The sequence below is a fragment of the Sturnus vulgaris genome, chromosome 6, assembly GCF_052056855.1.
Source record: "Sturnus vulgaris isolate bStuVul1 chromosome 6, bStuVul1.hap1, whole genome shotgun sequence".
Taxonomy (NCBI): domain Eukaryota; kingdom Metazoa; phylum Chordata; class Aves; order Passeriformes; family Sturnidae; genus Sturnus; species Sturnus vulgaris.
Window position 1 is genome coordinate 2,634,011 of NC_142248.1, and position 18,647 is coordinate 2,652,657.

General features: G+C 39.5%; 1 protein-coding gene across 3 annotated transcripts in view; it reads right to left on the reverse strand.

Annotated features, from left to right (window-relative positions):
- Positions 1-16,596, reverse strand: part of LOC106863600 (mucin-5B) — a 42,365-nt gene extending 25,769 nt beyond the window's left edge. For 2 of the 3 annotated variants that reach the window (XM_088166696.1, XM_088166697.1), the window contains exons 1-15: positions 16,500-16,581; positions 14,618-14,873; positions 13,100-13,214; positions 11,675-11,762; positions 10,656-10,789; positions 10,005-10,230; positions 9,088-9,213; positions 8,258-8,375; positions 6,573-6,711; positions 5,885-5,986; positions 5,600-5,669; positions 5,224-5,361; positions 4,511-4,675; positions 3,570-3,664; positions 1,969-2,095 (exon numbers count right to left, since the gene is read on the reverse strand). In XM_088166696.1, the coding sequence (XP_088022822.1) occupies positions 1,969-2,095; positions 3,570-3,664; positions 4,511-4,675; positions 5,224-5,361; positions 5,600-5,669; positions 5,885-5,986; positions 6,573-6,711; positions 8,258-8,375; positions 9,088-9,213; positions 10,005-10,230; positions 10,656-10,789; positions 11,675-11,762; positions 13,100-13,214; positions 14,618-14,873; positions 16,500-16,581 (1,981 nt within the window). Of the gene's footprint in view, positions 1-1,968; positions 2,096-3,569; positions 3,665-4,510; positions 4,676-5,223; positions 5,362-5,599; positions 5,670-5,884; positions 5,987-6,572; positions 6,712-8,257; positions 8,376-9,087; positions 9,214-10,004; positions 10,231-10,655; positions 10,790-11,674; positions 11,763-13,099; positions 13,215-14,617; positions 14,874-16,499 lie in introns of all 3 variants that reach the window. The other variant, XM_014893093.2, reaches the window with a different exon arrangement.
- Positions 16,597-18,647: the final 2,051 nt, after the last annotated feature.

Consider the following 18,647-nt stretch of genomic DNA (forward strand, 5'->3'; position numbering starts at 1 on the left):
GTTGGTTTTCTGGTCCTTAGCTGGAGCAAACACAAAAGCCATTTGTAAGTCAGGCAAGCCATATTCTCCTACTTTTTATTCTTTGAAGATACAGCAAGTGATATTTGCAATTCAAAATAGGCCAAATAAAAAAGATATTAATAAAGATGTCGAATATTAATTTACATCCGTCTCAACCATTAGCTATTAATACAATAAAATAATGTGTTTACTTTCTCCCTTTAAATTTTCATAGAGGAATAAGATCACTTTCCATAAAGTGAGACTGGAAGAGAAAGGTTATTTGATTGTAGTGCTCATGGTCACAGGAGTGACACACATCTAAGATGACAAATCACAACTGGAGGCATGAGTGCAGAGAACATGAGCATACCAAAGATGCCTTCAAGCTAGCTTGCACAGGGAGCACCAGAAAAGCAGTGCCAAGACTGTTCAGTCCAGTGATCTGTTGGGCAACCAGCAATGGCTCCAGAAATGGCTCGTGCTTCTGCTAAAGAGTGTGTAACAGGCATGCACAGGGTTCAAACAGCAGGCTTTGCTTGCTTCACACATTCTGCTGACTGCAGTGCAGACATCTGCTTGGGATACAGCCTGCCTTGGATGCTGCCTGCAGCTTCAGGAGCTGGGACAGTTTTTCCAGCCCCCACAACGGGGCAGAACACAGAGTGAAGGTTGTGGCCCATTTAGTCTTTCACTCATGAACAGTGAGTCATGGACAACTACTCTTATCACAGCCATGTTCCCAGAAGATTATTTCTTCTTAAATAAGGCCTAAAATGATTGTTCTGATTAAACCATTAGCATTTTTTTTCTCAAGGTTACTGCACTGAGTCAATATTACCTACTGTGCCTTAAGAACACAGATTTCAGCCAAACCCATCTGCGAACCAGTCTTGATTTGCCATAAAAAATGCCAATAATTCTCTGTTGGGAAAAAAGCTTTCAATAAACAGTGTCTGTGTCTAGTGCATAACTGCAGGATTCCAGGACAATTTACTGTGGACTACACTGTATTCCTTTGAACTATTTCAGCACAGGTTTGTGAAACTGTTCTTATCACAGTCTTAAATGTCTCTGACAATGTGTCACACCAGTTACATTGTTTGCCTCTATTAAGTATCCCAGCTGGTGCCTAAGTCAGGCAATTAAATAGATCATAGCTGCATCAAACTCTGAAAACATAATCACTGGTATGTTGTCTATTCAGATGTGCAATTAGTCAAGAAACCCATACATCTATTTTCATGTCGACAGAGGCAAATCTCATTTGAACTACCTGATCATCAATGACAACCTGGGAGTGTTGAAGCAAAATTCAGAATCCAAGATAGTGAGTTTTATTCTCAGCTCTTATGCCATCTTGTAATAAATTCTGGCAGTGCCAAAGGAAAATGCATACATATGTGGACTCTCTACTCAGGATTTGGTGACAATGTGAATGTCCAAGAAACTTTTGTTCATTTTTTAGGTAATCCCGAGCTGAAAACGCCTTTAAAGATTTTCACATTCTCAGATATCACCAATATATAGTTATTTTAAAAATTTACTATTTTACTGTAACATGGAAAAATGTGGTTAATAAGAGTGATGTCATTTGTATTGTCTGGGACAAGAGGACTGAATATAATGCAAAAAATGTATTGGAATTAAAATAGGGGGGAAGCCCATGTGTTCAAAATTAATCTAATTGCTAACTAAACTTAAACTAAAATTAGCCTAACTTCTGTTTTGAATAATATGCCTTGTACTATTTGGCTTCTCTGAGTAATGAATTCACCTAAGATTTTACACAAGGAACACGCATTGTAAGAGCATGAAGCAGTCACAAACTGAATTTTATAGTATAAATGCTTATTCTGTTTTTCAAAGGCTCTCTAACTTGATGACTAAAGGCACTAACTGCCACAAATGAGGCTGTCCTGAAGCTGTTCCTCCATATCCCTGCCCAAGGAATTTCAGTTCACATACCACAGACACCCTGCCTCCAGCCCTGCAGGGACACGCCTGCTGAAGCACAGTCTCTGGAATAAGTAGAGAGCACACTGCACAGTGCAACTTCACTCTTCTCAGCATTACAGGTGTCATACATGCATTTCTAAAGGACAGAAAAGGATATTATTATGTCTAGCTCATAGAAGAAAGAGCAAAACATGTAGCAATTCTAAAAGCAGTCAACCAGTATCTTTAAAAAAAAGGTATTATTATCAATGAAACTTAATATCTCTAAGAGAAAGTGTGTGCTAATGAAATACTATGCAAATCTGAGAAATAGCAAATCATTTACAGAAATTGCAATTACATTATGTCTAACACTCATTAACAGATGAATAATAAAAAAGATAGAGGCACCTATAGTTCATTAAAACACTAAGAAATGTCTATACCAGCCTCCCATGAGGATGTACAATCTAGGACCTGTCAAAATATATCTGAAAATATTGCACAGTGATGACTGGCACTTTATTGTACCTATCTAGTACGCAGATGAGATGCCCCAATGACATGACAGGTGCATGACAGAAGATGGTTTATAGAGTCAATCATAAGTAATGACATTTTAAGAACTAGTTATGTAAGTATAGCTGGAATTTAAGGCTTGAGTTCTTTTAACTGTGTGGGCTGTACAAAAGAACACAGATACAGCTAGTCTAGTCACTCTGGAGCACTAGGATCATACTGGATAGACAGTGACTTATCCTGCCATTACTGATGTTGTGGAAAAGTCTTTCACAAATCCTGATTTAAAATCTGAAGAAATTAGCAGGAGTAACAGACATATCTATAAGAAACTGGTTATTATTTCTCCTTAACTGAAAATTGCAAAATTTGTTTTATTTGTAGTTTACATGAATTCTGAAGTAAATATATTTTCTTCTGGGAGAGGTAATACATAAGCCATATTTGTAAAGGTACCTGAAGACATATTATAATCTAGGCAAAATTTCAGACTCAGGTATTTTCTCAGTAAGTTGTATCACACACACACACACACACACACACCCTGCACAAACTTTCTGTGTTTTTGCAGGAACTTTTTTACCATCCACATAAATGTGGCAACTCTCTAACTCAGACAGCTTTCTCAGCACCATTATATGAGGTTTACACCAAGAGAACATATGGGCAGCTTCATGCCAAACACAAGGAGCCAAAAAGATTCAAAGGTAATAAATGAGACATAAACAATGTAAATACACATTCTCTCCCTAGGTGTGAATTTTGAATCAAGTCAGAGGGAATCCGTGGGGCTGGTGAAACTCTCAATTCAATTCCATGCAGAAACACTTATTCTTCTTGTCAAAGAGTGAACAGTTTTCACTCTTTGGAACTTTGAAATCTTGAACTGATTTTTTTCATTTTGCTTCTGGGTCATGCAACAGAAGCCAGTGATGCCAATCAATTATTTATGGGGCTGTAGCCAAAACGGCCCATCTTGCACAAACTCTTATTTTATCATTTTTCTAATCCGCATCAGTGAACTTCTTTGTGACCAGTCACTACTGTAACCTATTTTCCCTCCCTTCATGTGGGATCATGGATTAAACCACCCATTTGGAGCAGTGCCTTACCTTGATGTACACAGAAGGGTCTACAACAGAATGGCAGGCAGCAAACACACTGCTTGAATTGGACAGAAGAGCACACCAGTGCTGGGCAAATTTTTCTGAAGTGGAAAAAAATATCATTGTCCATAGTCACTTACTGTCTGAATCTATATTCTTATCAGGTATCACATTGAACTAGAATGACCTGAAGTGTTTAGATAATGCTGGATGGAAATACAGGTCATTAACTTATCAAAGGGATAAGCATAGTTGGATGAATGACCAGCCACTTGCCTAAAAGAAAGCTTTCACCTTCCAAGTATTAATATTATTACTGCAGCTGGATTTGCAGAGCATACACAGAACCTCCCCATTTTCATTCTTTTTCATCAAACTTTCTTAATTCTTTACAGCTAGATAATTCCTTATAGTCAAGCAATAATACCAAGCATGTAATAATCAGTGAGCTGTGTGGCTATGAGCTGCAGCTTTAATTACATGTGGTAGTACCCAGGAGAGGTCAGCCCAAATAATATATCCAAATCTAGTCAGAATGAAAAATCAGACAGGACACCTAGTACAGTGCAATGCTTGCTTAACTCAGCACTGTTGATAACTTCCTCCTCTGGATTTCAGCACAGCTGTAACAACCTAGACTGGATGAAGAATTTGCCCAAATATTGGCAACCAGCTGTGATCTTCCTTAAACCTAAATTGCTGTTATTGATGCTGTGTGTGCTTTTCAAGTCATCAGTGAATGTGTTGGCTCTTTCTCCAGTAGTGCTATCTTTTTGTTTTGAAAACAAAACTATCCTCTTAAAGACCTTCAAAACACAATGTTTTTTCTCTAGCAATAGCCTCAAAAGCAGAGGGTTTTGATGTTTATTAGATTTCTAAAGTTTTTTTATTATCCATCATGTGTAAATTATTTCACACTGATAAGCCAGAGATGAAAAGCCTGGTACCTTTATCCACACTGTTTGAACAAGGATCTTCAAAGCTATCCTCAACATCAAAACAGCTGGCTCTAGTTTTCCATGAGTTACCAAAAGCAGAAGCTGAATCTTCCACAGCTCCAGTGACTGTTCTGAAGTCATCAGTTTGGATGTTATTGAAGTTGCCACAAAGACCTTGTGTGGGAGGCAAAAGAAAAAAGGCAAAAGAAAAGAAGAAATCGCTAGATGCATGAAAAAAGGAAAGGCTTCTAGATGAACACTCTTAGCTCTGTGATGGACCTGGCCTGAGAGAAACCCATTTTCCTTCAGAGACTTCCTGATGTTCCCACAAATCAGATGTTTAGAGTGTATTATTTTTCTGCATTACAGTAGCCCTTAGTGATAGCACAGGGATTGGAACTGCTTGAATATGCTTCAGTAAACACTGGCAGACAGAGAATATCTTCCCCAAAGGTTTATAAATAAAGGAAATGGCCAAAGAAAAACAAAATGGGTCAGAGAGATAGGGTGTAATCCCATTGCAGACGGGAATCAGAAGCACAAAAATCTTCAATGGTGTAAACAGGAGATCGGTGGCAAAACCAAGAACGTAGTCTGCACTTCACAAGTCTCTGATGAAGGCCTGTTTAAACAGATGGAGTCTAATCCAAAAGATTTGCACACACTAAACATCACAGAGATTTTCTTCAGCACATTGAAGGGTTTAGCCTTTTGTGTCCTACCAGATGTGCGATTCTGAAAAGAATGATCGACTCTTATGGAGAGCTGCATTACAGGTTTCATCTGCACTCGGATCTGCACTCCAGCTGAGCTCAAGATTTTGATGAAAAACGTAGATTGTCTGAAGATGGTGATGCCATCTAAAGAAGAAAAAGAAGAAGAAAAAATGTTGTATGCACTTGCAAATCTTTACAAAGCTGAGTAAACAGGAACTTCCATTTGCCAGTGCATGCAGTAACACAGGGACTCTCTGAGAATCCCAGATCTAGTATCCACCTAACAGTGAGTAGGATCATGCTCTTTTCAGAGAAAGGAGCAGGAATCCCTCTGCAAATAGAGGTAGGCTATTCTGTGGAAGGTGTGAAGAAGGGGATTTACCTTTTCTTACAGGTAGCTTCACAATGAAATTGTTCATGTAGATATTTCCACAGGAACATATTTTTATAGTCTGCAGGGAAAAGGAGAAAAGCCCACAGTAGTGAATGCATATGACATGAGACAGACAAGAGCAACCTGACAAGCTTCATTCTGCATTGAGGAGTAGTGTCTCCAAAACCTCATCACCCCTGGGGTCAGTGTAACTCAGTGTCCACACACCATACAAGAATGTAAGGAAAATAGAAGTGACCTCCTATGTATCACTAATTAAAGACAGTTACTCACAGTTCTTCCTAGTGTGACTAATACATTCTTTAGGCAAGTCATTGTCCTGGAAGTCCCACACTGAATGATCTCCCCAATCACCACAACTGTGTCATCAGTGTTCTGAGAAGACATGAGAAAAAGGTGCGTGCAGACATTTTTAGCATGTTACGGGCTGAAGAGAAAAAGGTGTCACTGAAAGGCTAAGAAGGAGTAATGAAAGAATTTGAGTATTTGATATCTAACTGCAAACTGTTTATTTCATTGCCAAAATCAATAATTTCAGTAACCTTCCTTTGCACTCTCTTTCCTTGCTATCAGCCTGTGTGGATCTCATTTGCAAACGTTTACAGATAATTCAAACTTTTTGTAGAAATTTTGGCTCATCCACTTCCTTCTGACAGTCACACATGAAGAAAACTTCAAAAGAAATGGCTGAATCAACACTAATACATCCATTAAGAAAATTATTTAATTTTTTAAAAAGTACAAGTATGTTGAAGCTGCAAAACTTTGGAGCTACGTATCAGCAATTGACTTGCAATCCATTGCAAATTCAAGAATTTATGGGGTTTAAGACTGAGCATGTGTTGAAGTACTTTGCTGGATTGGTGCCATTTAATTAAATTAAATCATATAAAACTCCAGCACAGTTTAATGCCTTATGCTACTCAGGAGATTTAGGAGTGAAAAGAGAAATTGCTCATACCTTAGCTAAGACATAATGACAGTTGCCATGAAAATTGAACCTCTTATTATCAAATGTTGTTATATGGAATCCTCCATCTATGTGGCAACTTCCAGAGCAGGGCAGAGAGATACAGCTCCAGTGGCCTCCTTTGCAAGTGCTGTGCAAAACCCAAAAAGCAGCCATTAGAATTAACACAGCTTCAAGAGAGCAAAGGTGATACACCATTTGAATCTGCATACTTGTGCCCTCTTTTTATTTTTAGATTATTATCTTGGTTTCTTATTAAAACCCTGTGGCTGGAAACTTTTATATTAAGCCCTTAACATGTGAAAGTTGAATTCCTCTCAGTGAGAAAGTTAACTGCACTGGGCTTTGGGCTGACTTCCTCAGATGGGAAAGAAAGAAATGTTTTACTGGGTGGAAAGGAAAGTAAAGGAAAAGAAAGGAAAGGAAAGGAAAGGAAAGGAAAGGAAAGGAAAGGAAAGGAAAGGAAAGGAAAGGAAAGGAAAGGAAAGGAAAGGAAAGGAAAGGAAAGGAAAGGAAAGGAAAGGAAAGGAAAGGAAAGGAAAGGAAAGGAAAGGAAAGGAAAGGAAAGGAAAGGAAAGGAAAGGAAAGGAAAGGAAAGGAAAGGAAAGGAAAGGAAAGGAAAGGAAAGGAAAGGAAAGGAAAGGAAAGGAAAGGAAAGGAACCTCTTCAAGCAGGATCTTGCAACATCTTGTGCTACTGATGCAACTGTTCAGCAAGTCACTGATGTGACATTTCAGCAGCTAATTGTGGAGGGCCTGAGATAACGAGCAATTCTCATACCTGTGCACACAAGAAGAAAAACAGTCCAGCCACATAGGCTTGGGCTCTGAGAGGAGTAAATGAGGATGTGACAAGATGAGAACCACTCAAAGCCCATTAAATTCAATTACTCAAAATTTCTGGGATTTGAGGAGCATTTTCTCAAAATACAGGATATATTAATCCAAAGGGGCTTGCAGAATGTTTGGCCATGCACCATAACACATTTCATTCCTCCCTATAGTAAAGCTTCAACCAATGGTCAAAAAATGATGTTGTGTTACAGGAGCCCAGATAATACATACAGAGTAGGAAATAGTAAAACTGTTTTGAGAGTAATATACCTAAGATCTTACCACCTTTCACCAGTGCAGAATGGAGATGGGTTCAAGCTGCCAGGTTTCTTTTTAAATCAAATCATTTTCAAATATCAGGACTTCTGAGATCTGGCCTTTAAACAGCTTTGTGGAGAGCCAGATGCTGTTGGAAGTGCCACTTATTAGTATGGTATGACTTCTCACCTGACTTCTCACCTGATTAGTGGCCAAAATCTCTGAATTAATCAGTAAAGAGTCTCACTGTTCTACATACTGAAATCTTGAGCTCAGTTTTCACAAGCAGTTTCAAGTAAGGGTGAGTAATAACTATGTGTGGTTGAGGAATACCTCTAAGCTTTTCTACACTGCTGAAATTCAGAACAAGGTTTGGAATTGTTATTTAAGACACATGACAGGCAAAGATAAAAAACAAAAACCAAAAACAACAACAACCCAACAAAACAAAAAATAAAACAAAACAAACAAAAAAACCCAACAAAAACAAACAAAAAACCCCGAAGGAACATACAGAATGCAACTTGTCAGTGTTTTGAAATAAATACTTCTGCTTTGTTAGTGCAATCAAGATGACAACAGTACCAGTTCTGGCAGGGAGTGGAGTAAGTTCCTCCAGATGAGTAGACCTTGCCTTGAAACATACAGGGACAGCTGTCTCTGGGGATGCACTTCTTGCTGCTGAGGTCATCGAGGATAGTTCCTGTTCAGACACAATGGCTAGTTAACATTCCTTTGGTGAGTCTGGGAAACACCATCAAGGAAGATTAGAGTATTCAGCATTTCTTAAAATGAGTAGGATACTTTTAAAGGAAAACACCACACCAGGCCCTTTCAGATGTTAATGGGTGGGAAATATTTCTTACTAGAACTCAAATGAAAGCAATGCCAAACTCAGGGAACATTTCCTGTTATGAAATTTTTCACTGTGAGCAGGATTATCAAGCGCCAGATTGCAAGGGTGTGAGCCAGTTTCCATCCTTTTCTAATAGTGAATCTAACAGAAATCAGAGCCTCGTGTTAGACTATTTCAATTTTCAATAACAAATTTACACATGCACATATATGGAAATGCATTTATGTTTTGTGTCACTTCAGCTACAGCAAGATTTAGTGTCACAGCAGGGAGGCACCTCACGAGACATCTTCACCTGCATTCCTACTGTCTAGAGAACACCTCTTGTCTTTCCATATCTGCACCATTTTTTTCCACTGTCTAGTCCTTAGAAGTCTTTACCTCCCTTCTCCAGCATAAGGATCTCGAATCTTTAGAAATCTGGTTCTTCCAAGAAGAAAGTTGGTAAATGATGCTAGAAAAATCAGTTTATTTATTGTGTGAAATGGTAAAGAAAGGGAGCAACCTCCCTTTTTGTCCCTTGATGTGTGTGACCATTGGCAGAAGCGAGCAGCCTTACCAGGAGGACAGAAACAGCCATCTGTACATGGGGCCTTACAAATCTTGCTCCTTTCTGGATCTGCACATGTGTCAGCACAGGAATTTCCACATTCCCTGTATTCCATGTTGTTTGGGCATTGCTGATCTGCAAGACCAAACCAAAATGGAGTATGTTAGTGATGTATTTATAAGATCACTCAAATTGTTGTGCCACTACCCAACCCCTTCTTCCTCCTTTCCTCCATATTTTTTTGCAAGACCTTCTATCCCGACATGTTGTGTTTGTTTAACCTCTTAAAGAAATGTTTTATGGCCACTTTTACTTTATCTTTTGGACAAAACTGTGCTGCTGGGAAATATGAGCTATCTCACATTACATTACTATCTCAAGGTTGGCTGAAGTCACAATACAAGCAAAGAACACCAGAATCATTTAGGGAGTCATAACAGTTTATTTTTGCCTGAAGCATCAGTTCTTCTGGCATTAATTTGCTATCCCAATCCACATCAGCAGTTTGGGTGAACTACCTGCAGCCTTGCCCCTGGATTTAAGGAGATTTCCTACTCAGTAAATGGACTACTGAGTATGAAAACACAGGGTAAGATAAGTACAAACATATTGCTCTTCTCAGTAACTACTTGTGTCTAGTTGTCACCATACTGAAATAAGTCTCTTTATGAGTTAACTGTGCATAGTAAAATTAAAAAAAAAAAAGAACTTGAGAAAACCGAGTTGTAAGAAAGAGGTGGGCAAGGTATAGTTCTAATTTAAGGAGCAAAATCAAGATAAATTTGTTGAAGCTTTTCCATTAACAATGTTTGTGTCAAAGACTGATTCAAGGTAGTTACCAGAGCTCCTAGCTTTGCTGTGCTGGGATCAGAACACTTGTGTAAATGTCTAACCTGAAATACATTTCCAGAGCAGTAGCTACTTACAGCAGAGTTCTTTGGTCCTCCATTCCCCAGGGTCTCCCTTCCTCAGGACACAGTCTCGAGAGTACTGGTTTAAAGTGCTGCATATGCAGCTGGAAACCAAATCCGAGTGAGAAGAATTAACTGCACAGTGGCACATATCCTCAGCACAGGTGTCTACGTAGTCATCAAAGGCAACCACTCTGGGGCAGTTTCCAAAACGGGACATAAGTTTCTTGCATCCTTTTTTCTATTTAAGAGAAAAAACAAAACAAAACAAAACAAAAAAAAAAAACCCAATACTTGATACTTGACACTTATACCACCTTTTATGTTTTTTAATATATACCCCAAGTTTTGATGACACAATTCCAGGGTCACAGAATAATTTAAGTTGGAATGGATCTCAGGAGATTATACAGTCTAATTTTCTGCCATAAAGTCCTTTGCCTTGGACTGGGAGCTGTCATTCAATTGGGCATTTTCCCAATATCTATTTCTTAAACACCATAATAGGATATTCTTTCAGCTGTAAGAACATAATTTTGCTCAAATTCATCTGTAGAGTTCCGAAAAATTCAGTTTAGTGCATGCTCTGTAATTAAGATTTGTTTCAACAGTCTCTTCAACAGTGTAGGTCGGGAGGGTTTGTACTTCTTGGTCCCACACACTTACATATTTACTGCATCTATTGTCTTTCCTCCTGGGATGTCTTCCAGTGTGGTCATCTGGGCTCACATCAGCACACTTTTGTGATGGATCCTCCACTTTGTGGAAATTCCCAAACTGCCTCGGATGCATTTTATACCCTGCAAAAATCCCCAGATGCATTTCAGTAACTGCCCACAATTCTTTAGATCAATTAATGGGCTATAAAAATGCACTTATTCTTTGGGCTCAAAGGCAGTATGTACTTCATGAGATGCCCAAATTTAACCAGCATCCATATTTTATAGAGGATGACAGCCTGATAGAATCCTCTGTTGGGCTAGAGTCAAGAATCTGGCACACTTGTATCAAGGCCTGCTGTCAGCCCAGGCATTTGAAATCATGTGAGACTCTTGTTCTAATGATTTCCAAAGACTTCTCTTTGTTTGGGGTGTGTTTGATCTTACAGAGTTTTCTGTTTGCATGTATAGCAGTCATACAGGTATTACATAAAGAGATGTTGTTATAAATTTGGATTCAGTCCTGCAGATGATATCCCAGGATGAAGGTTTCTTTCCATCCATACAACCTGCTGCAGGATTGTAGACTCAGCTATTTGCAATATCTGAAGGTGTCAGTGGATGGCACCACAGTTTCTTCAAAGATACATTGTGTTTTCTCTGATGCTTTTATTTCATTAGAGAGGTAAAAGCAATCACATGTAGAATGATTATTAAAATAGAAGAACAGAAAATGCACTCATGCATTTCCTTAAAGTATGTTATTGTCAGCATTGCTGCATGATAGCCAAGCAATTAATTTTGGTCAAAGAGGTTGGAGACTCTCTCAAGGCATCATTACAAAAATGAAAAGAGCAGAAAATCCCCAATCATCTCAGAACATCTTAAAATACATCTCCTGTGTATGGAAATATTCATGTACCTGCTAGGAAATCTGAAAGGCTGCTCAGAGGAAACAAATATCAAGTTTCATATCATGTAGGAAGAAGTCTGTTCAGGGTGAAATATGCTGAATTTATGACCTACCATCCAAAATCAAATCATTCTTCCCATTGCCATCATAGTTCCCACACAAACCACATATTTTCTCTTTATATGTTTCTTCTAGGTCCAGCTACAAAAGAGGAAACACAGAGTTTAAAGGCTTTTCCCCACATCACCAGCACTTGTTGCAAAGTGATTCACAACAGAAAAGAGCAGTGGCAGAAATGCTCATTCCCAGTTTGTAGCAATCTCCTTTTCTGGTATAAATCTCTCATATCTTATCTGCAGAGAGGTTGAATTCAAATGGGAAGAGAATCCTCCATCAATTGTCATTGCTGCCCACTGAAGAGGACACATGTTGAATACTGGATTAATCCCTGGACCAGTGTCTCCCAGTACAGAGACACTGGTTACACAGACATAGAGCTCATCTTGAAGGGTACCAGAGCTCCTCTCTGGGCAGGTCAGATAACTGTGCTCTAATGCTGGATGCTGTAAAGAAGTAGCCTTTGGTTAACTTTTAGCCTTATATAATGAGTTTTCTAGTGTATAGGGTGATGAAAAATTTTATAGCAGTTCTAGGCGTGAGTCTGCCCAGCATTACTAGTTTTGCCCATATTTAGTGGAAATAAACAGCCAGGTTAGCACACTACTGCCTTTCTGGAAAAACTATTGCACCTTGTCACTCTTACATGCTTGGGGAACAGTACTGGTGCCACTCAGGTCCATCAAAAAAGGGCAGTGCTTTTCCTACTGCTGTGTCCACTCTACAGTAATGTAGAGATATTGCCTTTAACACTTTAGGTATTAATTAGTAAACAGGAAGGGGGTAAGCAAATATTCAATAAATCAGAATTTCAATATCACTTGTTTACTTTCTAATATTTTTCTCTCTATTCACCTTTTACCCTTTCTCTATCTCTCTGAATAGCAAAACATGACACATAACTTCCATGTAGTTAATCTCAGTCCTGAAGGACAAGTGTTCATACAGAAAAATGTAAATGCACCATTGCAGGAGAAGACATTGCAGGGTAGATGTTTAGAGGATAATTCCCACATAGCATGGCTTTGGAGTGAAAGGGGCCCAGGTCTGAAGTGGTCACACAGATTAGTTTCCCACACCAGATGTGCTTGAGACAGAGTAGCAAGGCAGAGCTGGAGGGCTGTGCTGCTGCCAGTACCCCATGGAGCATGGAGCTAACTACAGATGTGTTATATCCAGGGTTAACCCCTTTGTTATATCAAATTAGCTGGAAATGCCACGGGGTTGTGCCTCCATGCTCCTGCCCTGTGGAACTATTACCTAGTTTGGTAATATTTTGGTAATATTTCTCTATCAGCTCATGGGTACAGTGATACCTCCCTCCCACAATTTCATATATCAACGCAGTGCTTGCATCCAGCCCTGCTTTTCATCACTGATGAGGTTCACCAGGAGGAAAACAACTAACTGACTGTTCATACTAGGAGAGTGTCAGCCCAGTTCCACTTGAGTGTCAGGCCCAGCTTGGAAGTGACTTGGAAGTATGTACAGGTGTCCTCAATCAGGATGCTCTTCAAGCTGAAAGGCATGGCAATCCTGTAAAGTCAAGGGAGCAAAACAGATTGCAGTGAAACAAAGACTGATTAAATCCTCACAGACATATAGGAAGGGAAACTAGAGTTAAAAGGAAGTAAATAAGACATAGGAACACTCTTTGCAAGGTTAGGCTTTGTCCACATAATGCATTACATTACACTGTGTCCTTTTACCAACCTTAATCCATAACTCAATGCATTTTGGTCTCCTGTCAATACTACATCAGCCACTCGACTGATAGAAAGCAGCCAAACCTAAGGATATAACCCAAAAGTTTACAAAGAGCGAGATGACAATACTGGGAAAACAGCCCTCCACATGAGGACACTGCAGGTTATTATCATCCTTCCAGAACTGCCTGGGCACTTGGGATTCCCACACAACTCTCTTCTGTTATTCATGCACTGATCTAACTCAGACCTACATTACTTTTCCATCTTACCCAGACAATTAACATTCATTTTGCAACAGCCTAAAAACTCAGAAATTCAAAAGATCCCTAGAAGATAGGAGATTTCTTGCCCTTTTTGTTTAGGAGACACATATGGGATTTGGTGCTGTAATTACAACAGAATGGTGCTATTCTGTATTTGATTGTTTCTAGAAGGTTGTCAGGACAGCCCATATGCTTGCAATTTTCTTTCCAACGAGATTGTGAGGGGTTTTCCCAGAGTCAAAGGTTGCCTAGGCCCTTCATAATTATATGTTAGGAGCAGAACTCTGCACTTCTCGTGAGGACTGCCCTTAACATTGTGCCGAATTCTCAGCTATTGTTGCATATGATTTTTACTTATGGAATATTTTTACCCCTCTCTTTTGCAGTTTCCTTTGCGGTTTATTTTTGAATTGGAATTAAAGGTGTGGATTTTGACTTCTGAAAATCCTGCCTTTTCTTGTAAGATCATCCCTGGGCGAGTTGTGATCTGCAAAGCAGTGCAATTTCTAGACTAATCTATCTGGAAACAGAAAACTATTCCTGAAAGAACCATCTGTTCATGAACAGCAGCATTAAACAGTAGGGTTAGTACCACAGAAATAATGTTTTGAGAAAGAAGAAAAACCACAGAGCTTCTATGAATCTAAACTTTTTATTAATAAAGTGTTGGGGTTTATGTACTTCCCTCCATCCCTCCCTCTCAAATCGAAGCAACATTAAGGAAACCTTAAAACACTTTCTGTTTTTATAATATACACATTGCTCTCTACTTAACTTGTTGGTGTTGGTCCCTGGGATGTGTAGTTTAGTTTAAATGCTTCTTGCCTTCTCAAACACTACAGGAGGGACTCTTCACAATACCCTGTTCAAAAAGCTGTGAACAACTCATGCACAACCCCTGCTTTCCAGTCAGACCACCGAACACACAGCGATAAAAACGCAGCACAAACCAACAGCGTTTACTCACTTCCTCCCGTTCACAGTGATTCCTGTCTCCTTCACCTCCAGGACCACTCCATCAATGGTGACAGTGAAGTAGATCAGGAAGCTGCTCTTGACACTGCGCCTGATCTGAATGTTAAAGTCCTGGTAGCTGTCATTGCAGTGAGAAGCGAAGACATATGTACAGGTTCCAGGGAAAGTAAACTTTACATGGTCAAATGTATGGAAGTGGAAATTGCCCCAGGTGGCACATTCACTCCTACTGACAGCAGAGACCTGGACTAAAGAAAAATCATAGTAGGGGAACTTAGAAATTCACCCCATATGAGGTACTTGCCCTTTTTTGGCTGAGAAACATTAAAGGGGCAGATTTTCAAAGGCAAAAAGAAGATACTAGCCCTTGGGAAGCAGTTTCATCTCACTGAACTTTTGAAGTCCATGACTTTTGAAGTACAGAGATACCTGCAATGTGAGCAGATTAGCCCAGTCTCCTTTGAAGTTAACAGTGAGAAGCAGAAGAAGTTCAGCTTTCTCATCTTACATATGTGCCTAGCAAGAAGATGCTGAAAACCACATGCATCTCTCCATTGTCTAGAAAGGCTGTATCTATATTTATGCTGTAGACATATTTACACTGTAGATATTTAAAGTGAAGTGAGGAGAATCCCATTCTGGATGTCTAAATCTCATTTAAGTCAGGCAAGACTTTGTATTGAGTGCTTTCCAGGAGATATCACAGGAGGCACGAATTTACAGCAAAGTGGCAGCTGCTGATCTCAGTGGTTGAGGCTGCTACCAGCTTCAGCTTTTGGCTAAGAGATATTTAGTTTTCCTTCTCAACTCATGTTTTGGAGCTCCTAAGTTGTTCCTCAGTCAAAGTATAAATACATACTCTGAGTGCATATAAGACATTACTTCAGAAAGCAGTTTCACATCAGTAAGCTTCACAAAGAAAACATGAATCACCTTGAATTAAATTATATATGCTTGCTACAAAATACTTCCAACATTTCTTCTGAAAGAATGACAAATGAAATGGGCAAATTTCTTTGTGTTGATTCAGGTAGCATGTTTAGGAATATCAACATAGCAACATCCACCACAGATCAAATCAAAAACAGTTACTCATTCACTCAGTTAACTCTAAAATATTATTAAATATTCCTGCCTTAGAATCAGCAGTGAAGAACTGAGAAATTCAGATCCTTATGTTATAAATGTGCAGCCCAAACTCAAGTGCCCAGTTTCCTTGCAGAAACAGCTTTTTAAAGGGACTGCTACTGTCATAGGTGGTTGCAGCATGGTAGTGGAATAGGGAAATTTATCATTTTTCTACACAGTAGCAAGGGCAAGTGAGAAAGTTTGGCTATACTGGAAGTGAAATTGCTGGAATTACTAAGGCACTAATAACTGGTACATCAAGCATATTAAGCAGCTGGGAAAAATGTAAGACATTAAAAACCAAACCAGGAGGTAACAGTGCAGCAGACCACAAAAAATGTGATTCCTGCTAATGCAGCATTTCATACTGGTCAATCAAGCCTAGCTGGTGATATGGCAAGTACTTCTTCTATGAAGAATATGTGTGAAACATGTTGAAAAGGGTGTCACCATTTTTTTTTTGTTTTGTTTTGTTTTTTTGGTGCAAACTGCATTCAGAGGGTCTCCTCTTTAAGATTAGTCACTTAGGACATAAAACAGTTGATACACTACCTAGTAATGAAAGAAAAGAAGTAAAATACTTAAATGGTTGACAATAAGGATAAAAATGTACTATGTTTAACAGTATCTGGCATGTCTACAGCTCTTACATTAATATGTTACACATTTTCATTTGTCAACTCTATTTCTCACCTCTGGAGAGCCATATGAGAGCAAGTAATGCAAGAATTAGATTCTTTTCTTACCTATCTGAACTGGTTCTTTGCCCTTGCAAAAACTCCAAATTAGGCAGAAGATCCAAAGTGATCTCCCGTTTTTTATTTCCATCTTGACATGAAGTCGTAACTTGAAAATCCTTTCAGGGAAGTGTTTTTTCTTGGCTTATAGGCAGATTTTTATAGTCCAGGAGTTTGGCATGAGAACAAAACATTGATGGCAGGGTCCCTGAAAGGTGGAGCTTCATTAAATTTTCTTTCAGTCATTCATTATTAGCACCCAGAAACCTCCACTCTTTCAGACAGGTCAGGTATCCAGGTCTTTCTTGCTTTATGGGGACAGAGAGCTGTCTATGTCTAATTTTCTCCTTTGAAAATAGGTCCCCTCACCCTCCTCCTACAGTTGTTATTTCTTTGGCAGCAATAGTTTTGATGTTTTATAACATCTGATTAGTTACAAGCAATCACTGATCTCTTTCAGATTTTTTCTATGTCTTGCACATCAGCAGAGTCCCTCAGCACAAGAAAATGTGTTTGTTGCCTCGATCAGCTTTAATGACTACTTCTAAACAGAGCAAAAAGTATTATCAGGTCAGGCATAATGTACGGTTTATTTAGAACAAAGTCTTCTGGCAGGAGGGCATCGTCCTTTAAAAAGTGTATCCAAAATATCTTACCAAAAAAGGCCAGATTTACTGCTTCAATAGACCAGAAACAAAACCAAAAGGTCAAAAATTCTCACCTCAACTGCACAAAAAGGATTTCATTTATTCTTTATGCACACAGAGGTGGTGGATTCTCCAAATATCATAAGGGGGCAGTGCACAAGTCCCATCATAATGTAGACCACAGTTCATTCCTTCACCACGTAAATTACACTGCTGCAAAAGGGTCCCTTGGTGCTCTCAAAGTACTTTAATACCCTACCATACACCCATAAAAAATCCAATGAGCTCACTTATGAGCTCTACAGCCCCTTGTAGGACATCCTGACAAATATTTTGATATCAGTAATTTTAGAGTCCCTCTTAGAGATTTACTTGCTTTGTTGACACACACTGACCTTGCATTCCTTTCCCTCATCTGTGCCATGGGGGAACTGCTCCTGACAAGAGAGGAAACCTCTCACCTAGTCCCAGCAAATCAAACATGGATAACAGACATTCCCATGCTTCCAGCTGCTCCATCCCCTTTGGGAAAACAGTAAAGCCAGAGTCATTGCCAGTAGTTAAAAGGGCACAAACACAGTTTAAGATGGACATAGTTTTGCCCCTTCTTGAAAGGCCTCAGGTCAAGTGTGCCCATGCACCCACTGGGGCATAGGAACATGAATGCCTTTTATCTGGTTGGCAGGCAGGATTCTGGGCCTTGGGAACAGGGTCTTGCTCATTCCTTTACCAGGCTTTGTGCTACTGCCAAAGTGGAGTGTCCCAAAGCTGGCCCACTGCTCCTGCCAGCTGCTGCCCTACACAGGCACAAGGTGCTTTGCAGAATTGCAGGTGACAGCATCTGCCAGATGAAGATTTGCTGCTGCCCTTGCTCTAAAGAAAACTCTGCACCAGCGTGTGTGAGCATTGTGCAGGAGGTGAAACAAGAGTTCACGTTACCCCTTTGCCACTGCCCGTGCCCCATTAGTCCCATTGTCAGCTGCACTTGAGGCAGGGTGCTGCTGGAAGGAGGTTCTTGAAGCCCTGCCATCTTGGCTGGAATACAGAACCAACAGGCTTCATGGCACTGGGGATGGAAGTCATGGACTGCTGCTGCTTTTCCTTTTAGTCACAAAATATCTTCCCCCCTGATCTCTGTCCAAATAGATACAAAGTAAGCTAGGAGAATATCTTATTTAGGAGAATAACTTAACCATGAGAATATGATATTGGAAATATGAAGATGATCTGAAATTGAACACAGTGAAATATCAACACTCAAATTCAACAGATTCTCCTGGTAATTTTCATACTGAGTTCTTGTTCAGGCCACAGAACAGGGCTAATGGCAGGTGTGAGGAAGGGCTGTGGACGAAAAGCATATAGGTCAGTAGACCACAGATACAGACTAAGAGAGCTTAGCTGAGGGTAAAGGCAGATAGCTGAAATACATGAATTTTCCAAAATCAGTGCTAGTGTCAAAATCCAAATGCAGAGCTCTGCTGAGATAAAGTCCATGTTTCTTCAATCA